The sequence below is a fragment of the Seriola aureovittata genome, chromosome 11 (genome assembly GCF_021018895.1).
Source record: "Seriola aureovittata isolate HTS-2021-v1 ecotype China chromosome 11, ASM2101889v1, whole genome shotgun sequence".
In the NCBI taxonomy this organism is placed as follows: domain Eukaryota; kingdom Metazoa; phylum Chordata; class Actinopteri; order Carangiformes; family Carangidae; genus Seriola; species Seriola aureovittata.
Window position 1 is genome coordinate 14,717,085 of NC_079374.1, and position 21,286 is coordinate 14,738,370.

Genomic DNA, 21,286 nt, shown 5'->3' on the forward strand with positions numbered 1-21,286 from the left:
GGGGACGGTTTAGATATGTTCGAATGTTGAGTTCAAAGACAGGAGGAGTAAACAAACTAGAGAGAAGGTGTTGCGTTAACGGCGCGAAACACGGAATTTTCAGCGGAATTATGGATGATTTATCCAAACAACATCTGTGCATCCAGCCAACGTTCCCTTTTTGAAGACTGATGGAAGTTGACAACGGCTTTGAAAACCAGCTGCATTCATGGTAAGGTGTGATTAGTCAATACTAAAAAAATCTTACACCATGTTTCTGGTGAAAATACGGGAAAAAAACGATTCATATGACTGAACGACCGATGACCTCATGTGGGATTCGCCCATATTTCAGTATTTGCGCGTTTGCATCACTTGGAGGCAGCAGGTCAGACTAAGCCTTTACAACATGTGAACTGCTACTAAAAAATGAACTGTGCTTTTTTTTTGTATTTGACTAGTCCGAGGGATATTGTTAAACCACTGAGCTTAGTCATGGATGATCATGGATCCCAGCCCCATCCACGGAGCTCAGGTCTGAGGTATGTAGCCTAACTGTCATTTGGATTCCCAGCTGTCATCTCTGTGTATATTATTTGTTACTGAGAGAAAAATCAATAAGACCTAATGGGATCATGTATGTCTACTAGCCCTTCTTTGCTGTTAAATAGTAAACATGATTTAGTTATGGCCCTGGTAGTATTGTTTGGAAAAGAAAATGATAACGATCAAGTATAAGAAATAGAATGAAAGTGTTTATTTCATTGTGCACAAATAAAAAGCCAGAAAAATCAAGTTCCTCTGCCTTTGAGTGGCTGACAACAACAGTTGGAAGCAGGGAACCAGCTGTTTTTCTGACCAAACTGTTAAAGCATGAGCATAAAGCCACCTTTGTAGAATAATGCATCTGCATACCCAACTTTCAACTAACATTCCTTTCACTCAGTACATCTCAGCGAAGTCGCAGTTGTTGCAGACGCCTCAACCTTTGAACTCTCCTCATTTCCTGCTCTCAGAGTTTTACTGAGAAATTGCCTTGACCATATGTAGAGGTCATGGGAAGTATTTTGCAGGCAAAACATTCTACCTCCTGTGTCTCTGCGATGAGCCTGATGAGCCTTTTTCTTGTGGAAATCATGCGTTCACTGCACAGGATGGAAACTGATATTCTATAAAATACTGATTTGTCATGTCCAAAAGTCAGAGAAAATCACAATAAAAATGAGCTGTGAATATATGACATGATGGAATTTCCCATCAGTTTTGGTTCAGGGTCTTAGAGATGATGTCAGCTGCCGGTATTCCAGTGGTTGGAATCATTAAAAAAAAGGGGAGTGAGTTTCCAGAGCTTTTTTTTTTTCTTCTTCACAGAGTCTCTACTCACTCCTTTGGCATTCAGTGGCGATCTGCTGAGTTTTTGAGATTTAAATTAGAGGTGAGAATTTGAACATGTGATAGTTTCCAATCCAGTATTCCATGCTAACTAAGTTTCCAGTCCTGCCCTGCATACTGTAATTTCCCTTTTGTAAAAATAGCATTCAAGCACATCATATGCACTTTACCAAGAAAAAAAAATCACCCTCTTGGTGTGACTTGTGTTCATATTTCATAAGTATTTTGTAATCTGGGAGCACAGCCACGCTCCTTGGCAATGAGGAGCAGCAGACTATCTAAATCTCTCTGTGGTTTGACTATAATTTGGAAAAGTAAACCACACTCTTCCATAAGCTGCTGGGGTGTGGGCGAGGACACATGTTCTCTGTCTTATTTGTGGCTTCTTATATTTGGAGGCCAATAGACCTGCTGCTTCTCACTTTTTCAAATGCAGTCATATGTGAAGATTTCATATGACCCCCAAAGCTACGCTGCATTAGCTATCCAAATACTGACCCTGCCAGAATCAGTCTGCGCGGGCTGCTCTTTAACTGCTGATGCTGCCTGTGCACTACTTAACACATATAGTATATTATTTAACGTAGTCTTAACAACATTACTGAGCATGGTTTCTTTCTTGCTTTATTTTTTTTTTATTGGGGGGGAGCAGATAAAAACTAATTTCAGCAAACTTTTTTTTTTTGTTTATGATGGTGCATGTTTAAGACGTATAATCATCCACTCCTATCTACTCTAACAGTGCGCTGCTTGGAGTTTGGAGCCCTGCTAATTGGACACACCTTAAACCATGATCTCACATGGCTGGCTTTCCTCAGGGCAGAATGTGGAATTAGTTAAGGTATTGTGAATCCCCACAGCTGTTTCCCGACATGCAGGCAGTCCAAGGGCACAGCTGCTCACATGAGTCTACAGATGAAAATCGTGGCTGGTCAGATTGAGACAGATGAAGGAGATGGGCACGTGGAGTCAAAACACAGTGTGTGAAGTCAAGATAGAAAAATCACAGGGTCTTGATTGGACTGAAGCATGTTACAGTATTTTCTCATAGAAACTATGCTCAGAGACAACAAGACTGTCTTCATTCAGGAAACTATATAATTTGGTCTCCAGCATGCTGCCCTCAGAAAGCCCACACAGATCATCTGTGGTTCAAAAAGCAAGATAAAGGATGTCATTCAAAGATATCCACCCACTAGATGCAATAAAGCAAATGGGAAAATCAGCATTAAGGCCCAGCAATCTCGCCCTCCTAATGAACTGATGCGTCTTTGAATACTGGGACGTTTGGGTGTTTTCTGCCTCACAGGGCTAAAACAGACAAAATGGCTAAGAACCAGGAGACAGGGAAGAATGGGTTGTCTTTGTTACCACTCTGAAGCCAACGCATTGACCGTAAATACCAGTGAAGATTCTCACTGGACAGTTATGAACACAATGAAACACAGTTTGTCGGCTGTTATGGCAAATTCTTCTTTTTATCTCTTAAGTAGACATTATGATTACGTATTTATATAATAGTGATGTTGTGCACAGCAGCCTATTTGGATAGATTTTGCCTCATGGATCCCGCCCGTACACCGGCTAAATAGAATGGAAGCCTTGGCCCCTCTTTGTTTCTGTCTTCCAGGGCATAACAGTTGGATGCCTCCCACTCTTCTGCCTCCGTAATACGACCTAACATGAATAAGTCCTTTGTGCGCTCTCAATAGGAACTTTTATTTATCTCCAATAACATTCAAACATTTCATGGGACAAAAGAACAAATTGCCTTGATTTGCTTGACCTTTACTATCAGTGTTTGTCTTGTTTAGATGAGATAATGTATGTGTAGAAACGGCCCAGCCAGTCCTGTCTGGCATTGGCAGAGTCTACTATAGGTCTGTTTAACAAGACCTTGATAAGCTGTCTAGCAATTATCCAACCAATGACAAATCATGAAGCCAAGCTTTAACCCTCTGAGGTCGATGGATGTTCCTATTAATATCTTTGTATATCTTAGTACAGTGTAGAAATATGGTTTGAATGTTGTTAGAATCTTTAGACTGTCCACTTTCCATTACATATTCTTGCGAGATCATACGTGACTCATAGCCTCTAAAATTTGGTTAAAGTATAGTGACAGATACGACTCTCTGATATTACAAAATTTCATTTTAGTCATTTATTATCCATTTATCTACTATTTTACTATTTTACTCTAATTGCACTACTTTTTTTGAACCTATAGTCTTTGGTAAACCCATTTGAAGCCCCAAAACAATTAATCCACAACAGTAAAGGTTTGTTTTCACATAATGTTTGAAGAATTTCAAAAACTAGGCCTCAAGTTTTCAGCATTTGGGCCACATCACCTCTTTGCACATTGAGGGGCTTCATTATAGAAAGAGCTGATATTGTTGTGAAAATTGTGATATAAAAAACTTGGGTATTATCTTATATGCAAATACCATTTTAAAAGGTGAATATAAGAAATAATGTAGAAATCCAGAAAATGCCCTCAGACCTCAGAGGGTTAACCAGCATTAGGACAATAAATGGTGGGGGTGAAATGGGAAATTGCACACCTTGAAATGGTTCACTAGATGGCTCTATCTGAGTGTGTATGTTCATACTGTTGTATCCGCCCAGATGTTGGTGCACATGGCTAACGTAGCACTCATTCCTGTGGTGATGAAGTGATATAGCGAACCCTCAAGATCGTAATCTTCTTTCATACAGTCTAGCGGGCTAATGGACCACAGCATGACACAAACAAACAGCAGCCAGCAGTTTCAGTGAGCACATTCACACTGACAGGAAGCATTAGTAAAGTGAAGGAAGCAGAGCAACTTTGTACCAAAGATCCGGTCACTTTGTTTCTAATATTTCCGACGCCTCTATGTCTATGTCCAAGGTGCTGCTTTTTGTTGAAACTGAAGTCTTAGAAGGAAAAGGTGCAAAAGCTCCTCCTCCGACCATGACTTTGAAAGAGCAGGATGGTTATGTTGTTCCTGCCCTGAGATTGCATGTGAGCAGTGGGTGTAACCCTGCTGACATTAAGATAAAATGTGGAATTTTCTTTCTGTGTTCCAGATCTCAAGGTCTCAAGGTTTGTGCAACACTGAATATTCTGTTTACACTATTAGCAGTGAAATAAGACACTGCGTGTGCCTGTTTTAGCACGGAATCGCTGTGTGCATACACACTTTAGAAACCTCAGTTCATGTGATCTGCAAAAGAGGGAGAGCATGCTGGTGTGCTTTTGAAAGATGCCCCACCGTAGACAATGCTGCATTGTTTCAGATGAAAGGACACAGTGTGACAGTTGTAATTATGACTCAAAGGAGGAGGGGCTTATTATTTTAGCTAAATGTTCGTCTCACTTAAAAAAACAAAAAACACATAAATTTAGAGGTTAGAGGGATAATTACCTTATCTTTTCTTATGTTATTCAGACTATAAAGGACTATTACGAGTATCTGGGAAAGAAAGTGTGCGAAACCCAAACCATTTCTTCCAAGTTTATTGAATTCAAAGACCACTTTTTTTTTTTTTTTTTTATCCTTGCAAAACCAGTGTTTGTTTCGGTGCAATGTTTTAAACTAAAAATATTTGAGCTGCTCTGAGATAAGATGAGGGTAATGTACCATAGCAGACCCCAGTTCATGAACTGATATGGGTAGTTGTATGGAGAACTGAGTGATCAGCCCCTGTTATCTTAAATCTCACTACCTAACTGACTGGCAGACATAGTGGCCTGCTAGCTTACTCCGGCTCTGCTCTAGTATTAGGCCCTGTATTACATAGTGCAAGAATGAGCACCACAGAGATTTGTAACACTAAGTGAAAATGAGGTGGAAAAACAGATATTACATACTGGAAGGAGAAGCTAATAATATCACTAGATCGGTCCTAGATAATGGTGTTAAGGACGCACAGGGAGTTTGCGTTTAACCAGGCCTGTGCTGGAAAAAGCTGTGGGAAAAAGTTTTTGTTTTGCCTGCAATAATAAACAATACACATAGGAAGTGGGAAGTTCTCATAGGGTCCCTCTGCTCTTTTTCTCCCTCATCTCTTTCCATCCCACACTGCTTATGATAGTGCTAATGATCTTTCCAGACCCGCTTTAAAAAGAGTTTACTCTGAGTGACCTCTCACCAAATTACCAGCTGTGGCTCTGGCCCTGTGTTTTGTCTTTCCTCAGGGACCCCCCCCCCCCCCCTTTTTTTTTTTTTTCAGTCTAACTCCTTAACTCCACCCCTGCACCCTGCCTGCTTCTACACCCTAACATCTCACTAACATAACTTCCTTATCATCTGATGGTGTTTGTAGAATGGGACGCACTTTCTTGAGTGAAAGTGTAGGGCTGCTGATAAAAAACTGGCAGTCTGCACTTATTTAATAACGGAAGGTCAGATTCATTGCTTCCGTACCAGACGGTGTACAGTTTCCTACACCAAGCCAAAGCTATACAGAAAACAATATTCATAATTAAGGTTATATGGTTCAGGACAATAAGTATGAAACTTTATTGCTTTAATCTAATAGACCAAACGAAAGGAAATGGGGATAAAAGAGTTTATTCAGTGGAAGAATCTAAAGTTTGTATCCATACCTACAACCATCAATGTATATATATTTATATAGCTAAAAATAAGTCATTCATATGTACAGTAAATGTTCCTCAGCTCATCAGGAAATGATAGAGTTGCCCATTTTAGACTGAATGCTCTTTTGATTTTCATCTGTTGATTAAAGTAACAATGAAAACAGAAAAAAAATCCAGAGGCAGCACTTCCTTGTCTGGATCTGTTAAGTGCAAGGTGCTGACAGCCTCTTTTCACAGCTTTAATTAATAATAGTACCTCACTGGTTTCATGAGTATCTGTGTTGACTTTCGAATATTGTTTTAGTCGTAGCTTTATAGTTTTATTTTTCAAAGTTGGACAAACTACTTACTATAAGGAAATTATGTATTTTTTTTGTTTTTTTTACGCCTTGGTTTGCCAGCATCACTATCATTGTCGTTACGCTCAACCGACAAGTCCTCTAACATGATTTTGGAGTGAGTCATTTCTGTAAAAGTAAGGTGTGGTTTTTAAGTTGGCAATGTTTTTCATAATGAAAAGCAAACACAGGAGAACTACCTGATTAAATTAGGGAGTGGGGAGGAATCCAAGGCTGTAATGGAGATAAAAGTCACTCCAACTCTGATAATCACATCAGCACAAGCATGAGTAGAATTAAAGCTAATTCCTGATGAAAACACATCATGATAATTCAGCATATTTACTCTAGTCTTTATTCCAGTTGCCATTGTGAGCCCGCGGTGTGTTTGCGGTGTGTTGCAGCGCTTTGTTGCTCCACTGTAGCCCCACCCACAGGTTCATGTCTGCACAGGGAGGCAAAAAGCTGCTTACCTTTCTGCTCATGACCGCGGGGGGAGTGCTACCGACGCACACTGTGCTCTGGGGCCCGACAGGACTTGGGTAGAGGAGACAGATTTCTGATGTCACATCTTGGGCGTGGCATTAAGGTGGGCCCTTTCAAGCTATACTGATAGAGTTTAGTCTGTCTGACTACTCATGGGACATACACAGCAGAATGGAAATTATTTGAGCGGAGACGACCGTAGACAAAGAGGTAAGAGCGTGGAATGAAATGTTGGCAGAGTGAGAGGAAAAGCAGGTCTGTCACACCTGCTCTCCAAATTTGTGGTTCTCATTGTTATGGCTATAGTATTATCTTTACAGCACAGCAGTGCTGTCACTGACTTCCTCTGAAAGTGCCGGACAGGACCTTGAATTATGTTTGTGTTACTATGTTTTTAGTTTTTTTTTTTCATTCAGACTGTTAACCGTCTATGTGTTTTGACTTGAGGAGGAGGGTGTGTTGGACCTGCTGCTCTCTGGCATGTTTGAGCCTGTACACATGACTGTACAGCTAAGCTAGTAAACTACTGTTTGTAGAGCTCTGGCAGTGTTGTGGTCACTGGAGCATTGAATTGTTACTCTTGTGTCTTAAAATAATTAGGGTGTTGTCTAAAAGTGTAACTGAGCAGAAGGACTCTTTTTTTTTTAATTTTTTTTTGAAAGCTTGTTTATTTCTTTACACAAACACAGTATGTACATGAATCCCCCAGGGGCCCTCCTGCTACTCAGCAGCTGCTAGCATACCACAGTAGGCATTTCTGCTAATCCTCGACCTTCTCGGAGTCTCAAAGGAAAGTTACGTTTCTACCAGTGCTTTGGTTTGGTTTCTTCTCTGGGCTGCTCCCGCTCGATCATTGTTGCATTTGATCCAGGAATTGCCTGAGGAGAATTTCATTGATTGGTCGGAGGAAACATGTAGAAGTGAGTGAAATGTTTCTGGTAAAAGTCGTGCCAGCTGGAACAAACTGTAATGGATTGTAGGGAATTTTGATATTCTTTTGTTCAGCTGGTTGACTCATGCTGATATTACATTTTTTTTTTTTTTTTTCATTTTTGATGACTTATAGCAAAGGACAGGTATTTCCACCATTCTTCAGACTCTTTCTCTCCCCTGTCCTGTCTCTGTCATTCTTTATTTCTTTTTATACATAAGCACCGAAGTATTTGAAGCATTTTTACACAAGAAGTAGCATCTGGGTATTTTGCCGGCCTTTTTCTTTTTTCTTTTATCATTTTGAGGTTTGTCAGAAGTGATATAGCTAAAGCTTAACCAGGCATATTTCATCTTTTGAAGACTCTCAGCCTTTTCTCACCTGTCTCAAGTTATGTAGCAGCAGACATCTGTTTAAACTGTTGCACGTATTCAGATCACAAGTCAGTGGATGGCTGCTGTGACACCAATCATAGCAAACCATCATAGCGTGCAGTATTTAGTTATCACAGTGCCTGTTTGTTTGCGCTACTGGAGTTCACAAGATTGTTGTATGATGAAAAAATCAACAACAAGTGGCACAATGACAACAGGCCTGTTATTTCCTGGTCGGCTGTGATCAGGTCTGTCAGGCATGTCCTCTGGTATTGAATGGGCTTGTTTGTGAGTGTCAGACCTCCCAGGGAAACCCAGTGAATGAAGCATCAGCACAGTCAAGCTTCAACACGTCTCCCCTCATTCAGCAACACATCCTGGGCTTCTGAAAAAACACGGGCCTGGACGGCAAAAACAAACCAGCCTGTGTGTCCGTGTCTGTCACCTGCTCGAGGTGTCTTGATAAAATCACTGATGACACAGCTGTATAAACTGGACTGACCCTGAACTTGGGGTATGGGTATTATTTTTCCATGTTAATTTATTCATTGTTTATGTTTGGGCCATTCAAAGTGGAATATCACATGATGTTTTTTTGTTTTTTTTCTCCACTGTAAATCACATAATAACTGTATCAATTAAATAAATCTATTTACAAGGCCTAGTTGTAGAGCATTTGTAAAATGTGTGGAAAAAGAAATAGTTTAGACACAGTGCTAAAGGATTATAAACCTGTTGCCAAATAAACAGCCAGAGCCATGAAATTGGGACTTTGTACCCAGTAGAGACCACAGGGTAAATGTCTGTTTTACTCTGTCTGTTGAAACGTGCGGGGAATTTGTGGCATTCATTGCCATGATTCAGATCCATGAGTCGGATCTGTATATTGTTATTTATCACTCTCCCTCCTTTACTTTTCTACATCCTTCTAAACTATTTCAACATATCAACGTTATTCCTAAGACATAAACGTCTAAAGCGCTGCTGCTCGTCCCTAGAGGTGGCAGTGTCACAATTACAGTGGTACAGTTATATCCCATAATACTTTATGATATTGTTGGATAAAATTAACAACATACTATCAGTTTAGTTGTTTTTCGGGCCACCATGGGGATAAAAATTAAACGTAGGGAGTCAGGATGGAACTACCACCCTGCTTTGCATCCCTGTGTTACAGCTATGTAGACTGTATGTAAATCAGCCTGTTTGATCATGTAGTTCCATGTGAAGTGGAAATTTTGTTGTGTGGCAATATCAGTATATTTCATCAAATAGGGAGAATGAATATAAAAAGCAAATATTGAAATAATGCCATTCAGATTAAACATAAACACAATTAGAGATCACAAGATTACATACAGAGGAAAAACACAAACAGCAATCTTTGAATATAAGTTTGCAAAGATGGACAGTGGCCAATGTTCATGCCAACACTGCAAGTATAGAGAAAATGTATTCACAGTATCAGTCTGAATACAAATTATAGGTGAGACTAAAGTAAAGTTCACTTATGACCATAATGGACAGAGATCCTCTTGGGAGCATGAGCATGTTTAGTAAGTTTTAGATTTTGGAAAAAAAAAAGTAATGTCAATCATCAACAAACTGCATTGATTTGTCAAGCTAACGTCCAAACCGTTAGTGATCAAAATGTTTTCTTAAATTTTTTTTTTAATCTAATCATTGTAACAGTTTATATCTCATCTCATAACTCACCACCAGCTCCAAAATGTCAACAAAACTGTGGGAGTAAATCTTTGATTGATAATCCTTTTCTCAAAAGAATAGGTAGCTAAATAAAATTAAAAAAACACAATATGTGCCAGAACGTGCAATCCAGCACCTCACTGGAACAGGTTTTGTTCGGGTTATTCAGTGGAAATGATGACGGGCAGATAGAGGTATTTACTCATAGTTTCAGTCATCCAGATCAGCCATACGTTGCAGTTTGAAACTGGTGTTTACAAAGAAGTTAGGAAGGACGCAAACTAATGAATTACGTATTACTGCTTACTGCTTGTTTGTTGTTCTTTTGCCGCCTCAGCTCCGCTTGCAATATCTCAAATTATTGAGTATCTTCCTCTGCACAGCCTGTAGTCTGGCTGACCTCTGATCAGTTAAAAAAGCACTCATGGCTTAGACACGTGCATGGATTTCGGAGACTGTCAAGCAATTCCTTGAGGACCAGCAGACAACAATGCATGAAAACAAATCTCTCTGACATTTATAGATATGGCTGACGCTGTCAGGAATATCTCTGTAATTGATCGTCACTTGTTCCCTCCTTCTTACATTGTGGCATATTTCATTTTATCAGAGAAGTAATAAGTCTCACTGGAGAATTTGACTAAATTTGAGTCTTAGCAGTAGCTACCTTAGCAATAACATGCTATAGCTTACTGAGTCTGTGGGTTCAGCTGGTGTCCTGAACTCTCACTTCTCTCAAACTCTTAACTCCAAGTTAGAACATGTTTGTGTGAGTTCTCATTGTTCTCTTTTGATTTTTCAAAGCACACTCTGCTCCAGAAGGATTTATAAATATGGTATGTAGCAACAAGTCCACATGACAAGTAAATGAGTAATATCTAAACTGGCAAACTTCCCCTTCAAGACCAGAAACAGTCACTGTTAAAGCTGTATCAGAACATTTCTAGGAGAGTGTAACAGTTGTATTGGTAGTACAGTATATATCCAAGCTCTAACAGGTTAATTATTAGCATAATGGTTCCAGTTTACACAACCGTGTTAAAATGACATTTTTCAGACTGATCGAGGCAGAGTGGCTACTCTTTGAAAATACCATTTCAACAACCATAACTGAGACAACAATGTAAACTGTACACTGTAGCTAGTGGGGTTGTGCTCATGCAATTTAACATTTGATAACATGTATGATATACAGTATTGCAAATACTCTGTTCTGGCTTCATGATTAACATATCTACAGGCTATGGTAAACACAGTTACGTGTGTTTGTGTCTGTGTGTGTTTTCATACATGTGATAGTCATAGTGTTTAAGGACAACCCCCCATAGCAAGACTAATAATCCTCTGCTAGACGTGCCTCGCTGGAGCCTGAGACCTCACATTGCTCAGATTCCTCTGTTTGAATCAGCAGTGCCCCCACGTGAGACTTCACAGGCTATAATTCAGGGCACTGGGACTGCAATTATTTATTTATTTTATCAATGTTAATGCTGACTAAATGAAGTGACACTTCAGTGTGTCTTAAGCAATGGATACCTTGGCTGACTGGTATTGCAGTGCAATAGTGTGACCTTTGCTGAGTTGATGTGATCTTTTGTTTACTTTTTTTTTTTTTTTTTTTTTCTCATCTTAACATCTGCAGCTTTTCAAGTGTGTGTTAACACAAAACAAAACAGGTTACAGCTAATCTCTAAACATTATAATGATTGTTTACAGACAGCGGTCCCGCTTCTCAGGAAGATTTATGAGAACGGTTTACTGTGTATTACTGTTTACCAGGTGGCCAGCTGATAGAAAAGCTTGGGACCAATGAAATCATTGGAACAGTACATGAAAATTATTGGCTTGGGATTTTTTATTTTTTTTGTTGTTGTTGTGGAATACCTGGTTAGTTCGTAACTCTCACATGACAGCTACTGCTCTCTCCCACACTTTATTGACACAGTTTACAGGAATGTCGAGCCTACACAAACACTCAGAAGTGTACTTCAAAACTGAAATGCGTTTGTCATAGTTTCACTGGGGAAAAAAAACAACCTAGCTGTACCAAGTGATGTTCAGTGATGCATGGGATGTTGAATATAACTGCACTTCACTGTAAAACCATTTTTACCACAACTTACACTATAAAACACAGCGCGTGCAGTTACTGAAGTATCTGTCTTGCATCTTATTATCCGTCTCTCTCACATGTCTGTCCATTCACAGCCATTTCTTCAGGCTCAATGAGTAAATCTGTCCACTCGGTTGTCTTGTGACTTGTTTGCAAAGTGGACTTGAGCTCTTTCATGTAATAGCTTCACTGCTTTCTAAAACCTGAGGAAAAAAAAAAGGATTCCTTTCATGCTGTCTGCTGCACTTTGATTTTCAATCAGGTTATTGTCTGAGATAGCAGAAGCCACTTTAATGACGTTTTTTCTTTTTTGAAAATTAACACACATGCACATGAGTGGAAAACCATGCCCAGTCATCAAAGTGTTCATTTGTTCAAATACAGGGTGTCGACCAAAAGCAAGGCACCATCTCCGCCAGGACTAAAGAAGCTGGATTCTCCAGGTTTCTCTCAGTGGTACCCAGGAAACCCTCATTTAACCATGGACCAGAAAGAGAACCTTATTGATAAAGACCTCTCTCTGGTTGTGGTTTTGCCTGGTGGAGTAGAAAAGATGACCACGGTCCATGGCAGGTACAGTCAGATCACTGAATCTAAATCATTATCTCACAGTCATGATTTGTGCAGTTTAAATGAATACACTTGAATATTTTATACATGATGCTTATGTGTGCAAATTAAGGGAAAACACTGTTTGTTCAAACTGAGCCTTTGAATAAATACATTTAAACACCACATCATTAGAATGACGTCATCACATAAAGTGCAGCTCCAGGCAGATTGAGTCAGATAGGTGGAGCCTGCATTTGTGGTTTCAGTTAATATGTGTAAAGTGAATTGCATTTCTTTTATTCTGTTCTCCCATCAAGAGACATGAGTGAGATTAATTATTAATATTTATTTATTATCAACTTTTCATGCTCTAATTGGACACTGCATTGCATTAAAGACACAAACAAATCATTCTTCTCAACACTTACTCTTGAAAGTGCTCTTAAGAACAAGGTCTGTGTGTCCTTCTGTGAATCAACTCACTCTTGGACTTTCCATCAACAGAGTTTACTTAAGATATCATTATCTCTCTCACAATGCACACAGTTTACAAACATTCTTTCATAGGTGTCTTTGGCAACATGGTCTCTTAAGAAATGACTGAGACCGAGCCAGTATGAAAGGATTAAGCACTGGATTCTTTACCGTCTGTTCTCCCTCTAAACCTGCTCTAAGTGCCTGCACAACAGAGTTAAAGCTTTATTTTGACGATTAAGTTTAAGGCATTACATTTCAACTGTATTATCAGTGTCAGGAAAATTTCTTGCGGCTACTGTTGGTGTTGTAACTTACTGTTACTTTGCTTTGTATTGTTTCCACACATTCTGCACAGTTTCTTTACATTTGTAAAGACTAACCCAATTTTTAGTGAGCCATCAAAAGTGATTTCAAAATCGTTTTTATTTTGCATTGTGCAACTGGCCCTTAACCAAATTTCACTGTACCTCTTCCCTGTTTTTTCCTCCATGTCTTTCAGCAAACCCCTTATGGATCTATTAGTGACGCTTTGTGCGACGTATCACCTGAACCCATCGAGCCACACCTTAGAGCTGGTCACCGCCAACAGGAACAACATCAAACTCAAGCCCAATGCTCTCATAGGAACTTTAGATGCGGAGAAGATTATACTTAAACCTAAAGGGGAAGATAAAAATAAGAAGGCAAGTCCTCAAATGCCTGAGGTACGTTAAACACATTGGACGCTATGCTGCCACTTACAGTAAACACCACGTTTTGCTCTTTTTTTGTTGAGTTAACCAGGTAAAAGTGGCACATTTTATATTCTCCAGGCAACTGTTCGGATGGTGATAAACTACAGAAAGACCCAGAAAACGATACTACGAGTCAATCCCAGAGTTCCCTTGGCTGAACTCTTACCAGCAATATGTGAGAAATGTGAATTTGACACGGAGACTACAGTTTTATTGAAAGATGTCCAATCACTGACCCCTTTGGACTTGTCCAATTGTCTTAATGATTATGCAATAAGGGAGGTTTATGCAAGAGACACAAAAGGTAAGTCCTAATGTATTAAAAGATCATATTGTGACATAGGAGTTTGTGGTTTAACATACTGACCATCCAGTTTGTCATACTGTACCTCATTAGCTCACTTGTTGTGTGTTATTGTTGTATTTACCATTTGTTCTGCACTGAATCTCATGCCCGTTGGCTCTGCAGGACAATCTGCTTCTCCTGTTTGTCCAGCCTCGCCAAGTCATGCAGGTACTTCTGTTTGTAAACTGTATGATTGATATCAACAGGCTTATCTTATATCTGACTAATGATATCTTACAATGTTTTTTGTTCTTCTCCCAGGGACAGTCACGCCTGGCAAAGATAAAAATCAGAAGGAGAAAGAAAACAAAGGCCTCTTCAGCAAGTTTAGAAAAAGCAAGAAAAACTCTGAGCAGGTAATGCAATATATTTTTTTTTTTGATGCACTGATTATGCAAAGATCCGGCTGTATTAGCAAGAAACTTTAAACATTCAGAGGGAGGTTTGTTTACTTTGGTTGGCCATTGGTTAACTTGCACTGTGTTGTTTGGGAACAGTCCTCTTATCATGTTCTGATTGGTTGTTTGCTCTTTAAAGGCATCGACGGCCAGTGCCCCAGCTTCTCCAGTGCTCGTGAGCAAGCCTCGACCACTCAGCATGGCCTTACCTAGCACAAATGTGTCTCCGCTCAGCTCTCCCACCATCCCCACCGATGTGCCAAAGAAGAGACGTGCACCCCAGCCCCCAATCCTTGTGTCTCAGAGCTGCTCCTCGGACCTCAGCGCTCGCAGGAGACTCAACTCTGAACCTGGCGCCCAGCTGGACAGTGACCAGGTGAGTGGACTGGATCTTGAGAAGGAAGCCCTGACATCTCAGCACAGCGCTGAACACCTGGCTATAATGGTAGAATGAAAGTCGTAAGATTTCTATGTTTAGGTCCCCCTGATAATGTAACCTCATTACGTCTTGGTACGCAGATGGCTGGTTTAAGTCGTGGGTCCTCAGCAGAGTCTTCACTGAAAAGAACCAAGCGCAAGGCTCCCCCACCCCCCACATCCCCTAGTGCTGTTGTCCAAGAAACGGTTCCTCTGGATGAAAACTTGCAAGGTTTGTCTTTGTTTTATAGTTGTGTCTGTTTATTAGTGTTTCGTGAAAGACTCGCTCAGTTGGTTTCTGGGGTAATTTTCTAGTAAACATTTAAATTCTTGAAACTTCTGCGTGGAATATAAAATATTGCTTGATGTGTGATGTTTGGCCATGTGTACTTTGGCCTCAAAGACAAAGACAGGTCTTTTTCAAACTTTGCAGCCTGATTCTACAACTTGTTATTTGATTTGACTCTTGTGCCTCCTAGTGGTCGCTATTGAGCTGTGCTTCATTTTAAGCACTTAATGTAGTCCTGTAAGGAGACATGATCATGGGAACTTGGAGCAATTATTAATCTAAATATGATTTATGTTTAACGCTGTAGGCTCTGCTTCATCTGTGAGTGTACGCTGCACTGGTTCTGCCAGCATGTTCTCTGTGCTGCCCTTGTCAGTCATTTAGTTTTCAACACCTAGGCTTTGCCTGTTTTTCTGGTCACTGATTACTCTCCACCTTTTTTTCATCTACCTGTGTTGACTTACTTCAGACTACTACTACTTCTACTTTTTGGTATTTAGTCTCTCCTTTTGTTCAACACAAACACCCTCTTTATCTAATTAGAAATCAAATCTTGTTTATTCAGATATCTGTGAAATGTCTAAAAATCCAAAGCACAATCTAACGTATGTTTAACATACAGTTTCTGAGAAGCTGGTTAATGCTACATTCCAAATTACTGTTGGATATAATGAACTTTCCTGTGATTGTGTAGACACATCGGACCCTCACTGTATTGTATTGTATTGTCCTGTGAGGGAAACTCTACCCATCCTGTGTGCATGGCAATTTAAGAAAAAAAAACATGAAAAATTCCCAATTATTTTTAACTAAGGTTCATCAACAACATAGCCAGTCGAAAAAAAAAAAAAAAATAATAATAAAAAAATCATATTTTCTCACTTTCTGTGGATGGTATCAAGCCATGCAACTAGTTGTGGTTTTATTTCCTCTGATCCACCCTGAAGCCACCCTGACACAATGAAATTAGCACCTTTTTTTATATATTAATAAAAAATACAACAGCACAGATCCACATTTTTACCAGGACAAGGTGTCTGGGGGAAGTTGCCCTTTGCCAGTGGCCTTGAGCATCATTTACTAAATTTAATTCACTCCATCAAGTGTATAGTGATTAGACATTACAAGAACCGGTGTTCTGTATATCCCAAAAACATCCTTTTTTTTGTATAACTCTAACCCCTCACACCTCTATGTCTGTCGTTTTCTTGTATTCTTTACATGTTTGTAGATATTCTGTGTTGTTTCATCAGAAGATCTCTCAACTCCTTTGTTAACCAGCGGCATATCTCCCCGACCTCATTAACAGAAAGTGTAGTCATATAGAGATTTTATGACTCTTGGTTTGTGTATACACCACCGCTTCCGTCCTCCCATTGATTTTTTTTTTTAAACACTTAGTTCACAGAGAAAGATCACTTCCTCTGCTTTTTCCCTAAGAATGCAGTGTGGCTCAGTAGATACAGAGATCAGAGGCTGAGAACAGTGAGTTTTGTTTAAGTAGCCTTGAAATTCCTTTTGCTCTCTGCTCCTCTGTGATGCATTTCCTTGAAGTGCTAAATTAAGAACCAGACGAGGGAATGAGATGCAAAAGATTATTACGGGGAATTCGTTCATCAGAGGAACAAGGGTGAACGCTTAAACCCATGAGATAAATATGTGGCACGCTTAGTTTATCATGCTTAAGGTGGGAAAGTAACATAACTAAAACGAAACATATACCATGACTTAAAACAGTTGAAGGACTTTTGAATCTTTGATCACGTTAGCAGTTGTTTATAGATTATATATAATATATGCCCTTGCCAAAAGAGATCAATTTGATGTGGGATACCCCAGTGATCATTTAGCAACACTTCACTTGTGTAAATGTGAATTATGTTTTTACTGATTTTCCTTCATGATGATGTTTTACAGGGGGTTCAGCTGCTAACACACTGGAGGAGATTATGGAGCAGGAGGAGACAACTCTTTCTGTAATGTCTGCAACTGCTAGTGATACCCAGGGAGAGGACAGCAGCCTCAACATGTCAGCTGATGTTTCATTGCATTCCCCGTCCCCAGACACAGAGATACTGAGCACAACGTCAGTGGAGGGCAGTGGGGAAGATCAGTCTCGTGATCTGTCCTCAGATGGCAAGTACGAACTCTAGTAAGACTCCTCAAGGCTGAGCCGTGTTTTTCAGCAGCATTAGCAATACTTTTAATTCTTTATGTTTGCATGATTTTTTTTCACAGTCAACTGCAGAGCACAGGGAATGATTCTGCAACTCTCAGTGATGTGAGGACAGTTGCTGGCACAGACTCATCTGAACAGGCAGATACAAGTGGGTTTGCTCTTGGATTGAAGTGTTATTTACATTCTCTTTCTGCAGACATGTTGCAAAGATGCCTACGAGTATGTGTCATAAATTTCCCCTTAATATGCTAGGTCAATGTCTTTCTGCTTCTCAGAGAATGTCTAACATGAAAAATGTTTTTCTTTCATGTATAGATGGTGGTCCGTGTCAAGTTGAAAATGTAAGCCAACAGCCAATCTGTGAAGTTGAAGATTGCAGCACTGCACCCAGCAGCCTCCCTCAGCCGGTAACGCAGGGTGCAGAAGCACAGGCCTCTGTTCAGGCAAACACTGAAACCCTCTGGGAGCAGACTGACAGGTTGGTGAACCCAGTGGCCATCAGCACATCACGCCCCATTGGAGAGGATGCTCAAGTGCAAACAGATTTCACACCGCTTCCTGTGCCTCCTCAACAACAACAACACATGGGCAAGTTTCCCTCCGCAGCTAATGTGCCTGCCCTTGAGTCAGGGGAGAAGAAGGATACGGCCACTTTGACGGACGTGCTGGACCCACCTGACCTCGAAAAAGATGCCTTATCCCACACCTCAGAGACCTCAACACCAAGTGCCCCTGCCACAACTAAGACTATTTATGCCACAGACTCTGAGCCAAAGCCCAAGCCTTCCAACGAGCTGACAAGGGACTACATCCCCAAGGTGGGGATGACAACGTATACTATTGTGCCTCAGAAATCTCTGGAGAAACTGAGATATTTTGAAGTCGCTTTGACACTGGAGGCGCCTCCTGCAGCTCCAGAAGAGGGACTTGACATCGGTTCTCTTCAGTTAGAGGAGAGCACAGCAGCGAGGGGACAGACAGAAGTTTCAGAGGAAAAAAGAGAGCTGCACTCTTCTGTACCCAGGGAAGACTTACTGACTAGCACTGCTACTACCCAAGACACTGTTAACGGAAGTATACCTGAATCTCCTCATTCCTCATCACCGACAAGTTTACTTAAAGCAGATGACATGATCTCACCCTCTGCTAATGGGGCATCTCAAGCAAGTTCACCAGCAGAGGTCAAGGAGACGAAGATTCCACCCGCAACTAAACCTAAGCCTGGTTCTTTCCGCTTGGCACAGCACAAAAAATCACCTGGGTATTACGTAACTTCAGCAGCAGAGAAAAGTCTTAGTGCCAGTCCTGGCTCTGGCCAGAGGGAGGCTCAGGGAAGTGCAGAGAGAGCAATGTTACCACCCCCGCCTCCTCCACCTCCTGTGCAGTGTCAGGAGGAGACAACAGGGGCCGCTAACGTCCAGCTGAGCCCCAAAGGAGATGACAAGGATGTAGCCATCATGCGAATGACCAGGCAAAGCAGTTTGCCGTGTAAAGAGCAAAGTGTGGGGTTAAGCTTGGAAAAATTAAGAAGCTTTGCAGCCCCTAGGCCCTATTCTCCCGCAACCCCGTCCCGCTTTGCCCAGGCAGTGTCCTCTGCTGTGAAAAGGAGCCAGTCCTTATCCCATGGTCCAAAGTCACCCAGCTCGCCTGTTTCACCGACGTTTTCTCCCATTACAAGACGCCCACCAATAGCAGAGTCAAAAGGATCGTCTAAGCTCAAGGTGAGTTCTGAAAGCAGGCTCACGTTTGAATATCTAGATGAAGATGAAAGCAGCAAATGTCTATTTTCTACTCACACAACCTCTGTTGCTGGTCATAGCTTTTTTAATACTTTAACTCACACACTGATATATTAATGCTTGAGTAGAAGAGCACTCTGCACTGCTGATTAAAGCACTTTTTTGGTTAAAAGAGTTACACAGGACAAGAGTGTGACTTATCTCACCACCACTTCAGTTTGTTTTAACCTCAAACCACTTTTGCAGCTGCTCTGCTGCTTCTTTTTGGTGCTGTCTCAGCCATTTACGCTGTGACCACTGGTGATTATTGACTGTCATGAACATTATATAAATAGCAAAATACTTTGTAATAGTTCCTGCGACCCACTGACTTGAATCATCCCAGGGTTAAATATAAACTCCCGTCTGTGTCCCCCAGCCGTTTGAGGGTAATAGCGTTGGGCTTTCAATTTTTATTTGAATTTTTATCCTCTTTAGTTTATTTGAAGTTAAGGATCAAGAAGGTTATGGTGCATCAATTTGTTTAATAATAATAAAAAAGAATAATAAAAGAGAAACAGAGGGTTGGCATTTGAAACAAAGAGGAGATGAGGAGCACAGTCCACTGGCAATGAATAACTGAACAACAATTCAGCCACCATTTTTCATTATTTCTATTTGCTATCTGAGCTTTAGGGATGGCCAGAATAATTTGAAGTTGTGACTGTAGACTACATTATATATATATATATATATATTATCCAAAATTCTATATACAAAACAATATAGAATTAGATTTTTTTTAGAAGAAAACTATTAAATAGGCTTCCATGATTTTGTGGGTTAAGATGAAGGATTTATCAGATACCCTGATTAGATATTATTAATTAATTGATATTTGACATTGTTGATGTTCAAAGTAGATTCTGTATCCAGAGTACCTGGACTGAGTGTTGAGCTACAGTCCTTCATTGTTGAACTCTCTGTGCATTAGTATTTGACATTTGTTCTCTAAAGACATGAATACCAAATAGTGCATGCCTTGCAGATCAACAATCTACAACCAATCTAAAAAATATCTTGGATATAAAGTTATCACTGTGAAAAAACACAACATTCTCAAGTGCAAAGCTGACAATGTGGGTTGTCCAAGAATTTTTCATAATGTGTGCAGGTCAGGAAATAGTTCACATAGTCCAAACAAATGGGGAGAAATGCTGAGCCATGATATAATGCAAAGTCCCTTTAGCTGTGTGTTTGGGTCACATCTTGACCTGTAGACATTCTGCATCTATCTTTGTTGGGCCCGATACGTTTTTTATTGGCTCTTGAAATAGGTGTAAAAAAGAAAAAGAGAGTGCAGCCATGTTTTCTTTTTGTGTCTTTGTTTTCTGGCACGGTAAGCCTTCAGTGACTACATTCATTGTGTCTCTTTTTTTTAACATCACAGGATGGTGAGAACAGAGAGGTGGAGAGTGACAAAGGCTCCATTCTGCAGGGAGTTGAGTGTGAACCACCAACTTTTAGTGCTCAAATGGAAGGAGAGAGCAGTCCATAGCAGTGTCTTCATTCTTCTGACAATCTATCATCTACTGTAAGCAAAATCCCATGCATTTCCGTATGATATTATATAAATCTCTGCCCAACATGCATGAAATATTGTGTTTTCTTTTTCTTCCAGGAGGAGCTTATCCTGTATACTTTGAGTTCTCCAGAACCCTTCATCCCACGGCACAGAAGCAGCAACCGTCTTATGTTTTACCTCTTTTGGTAGTCTCCAACAGTGTACATAAAATGATGTATGTTGATAATTAATAATTGCTGTATTTTGGTTTATGTGTCACATGTCATTAAGTAATATTCCTGACTGACCTGCATATTTGAATGCTTCGCTTTTACTTTTGTGTGACGATTATCTTGCATTTAATGCGTTACTGTTGTGAGTGAACAAGAACATTAAATGATAACAATTCTATAAATTATTCCACTGATTTCCAGAGTTGTAATATTATTGGGTTTATTCAGAAAATGTATCTAAATAATACTGGATGTTTAGGACAGGGCAGGTCTGACCTATGGTACTTAAATGCTCCTTAGATTATGCATCAAATCTATATTTAAGTATTACAGAGTTTTGATTAAGCTTTATGCAGAAATACACTGATGTGTACAGCACACCTGTTGTTCTTGTCAAACTGAGTTGTTATGAATAAAGCGTTTATCATTTCTGTTGTCTTTATTATTGTCATTGCCCTCAGTCGGTGC

The 21,286-nt window shown here is 40.1% G+C and overlaps 1 protein-coding gene across 2 annotated transcripts; it reads left to right on the forward strand.

The window, feature by feature from the left end:
* Window positions 1-16: 16 nt before the first annotated feature.
* cobll1b (cordon-bleu WH2 repeat protein-like 1b) lies at window positions 17-21,249 on the forward strand. Of its 2 annotated transcripts, XM_056389392.1 has the most exons (14): window positions 17-211; window positions 441-521; window positions 12,296-12,484; window positions 13,440-13,644; window positions 13,753-13,978; window positions 14,144-14,188; window positions 14,282-14,376; window positions 14,558-14,794; window positions 14,938-15,067; window positions 17,042-17,264; window positions 17,363-17,451; window positions 17,619-19,024; window positions 20,472-20,615; window positions 20,703-21,249. In XM_056389392.1, exons 1-13 carry the CDS (start codon window positions 171-173, stop codon window positions 20,577-20,579), a joined length of 3,075 nt encoding a protein of 1,024 aa, XP_056245367.1. In that variant the 5' UTR covers window positions 17-170; the 3' UTR covers window positions 20,580-20,615; window positions 20,703-21,249. The 2 variants fall into 2 exon arrangements, with proteins under 2 accessions (XP_056245367.1, XP_056245368.1); XM_056389393.1 differs by lacking the exons at window positions 17-211; window positions 441-521 and adding an exon at window positions 6,835-6,996.
* The last annotated feature ends 37 nt before the right edge of the window (window positions 21,250-21,286 follow it).

What these genes read in the sequence shown, in the direction of transcription:
- cobll1b (XM_056389392.1), top strand. Translation starts at nt 171, where the DNA reads ATGGAAGTTGACAACGGCTTTGAAAACCAGCTGCATTCATG. An exon ending in AGCCTCGCCAAGTCATGCAG is followed by an intron (nt 14,189 to 14,281) that starts GTACTTCTGTTT and finishes TTCTTCTCCCAG; the next exon opens with GGACAGTCACGCCTGGCAAA. An exon ending in TCTGGATGAAAACTTGCAAG is followed by an intron (nt 15,068 to 17,041) that starts GTTTGTCTTTGT and finishes GATGTTTTACAG; the next exon opens with GGGGTTCAGCTGCTAACACA.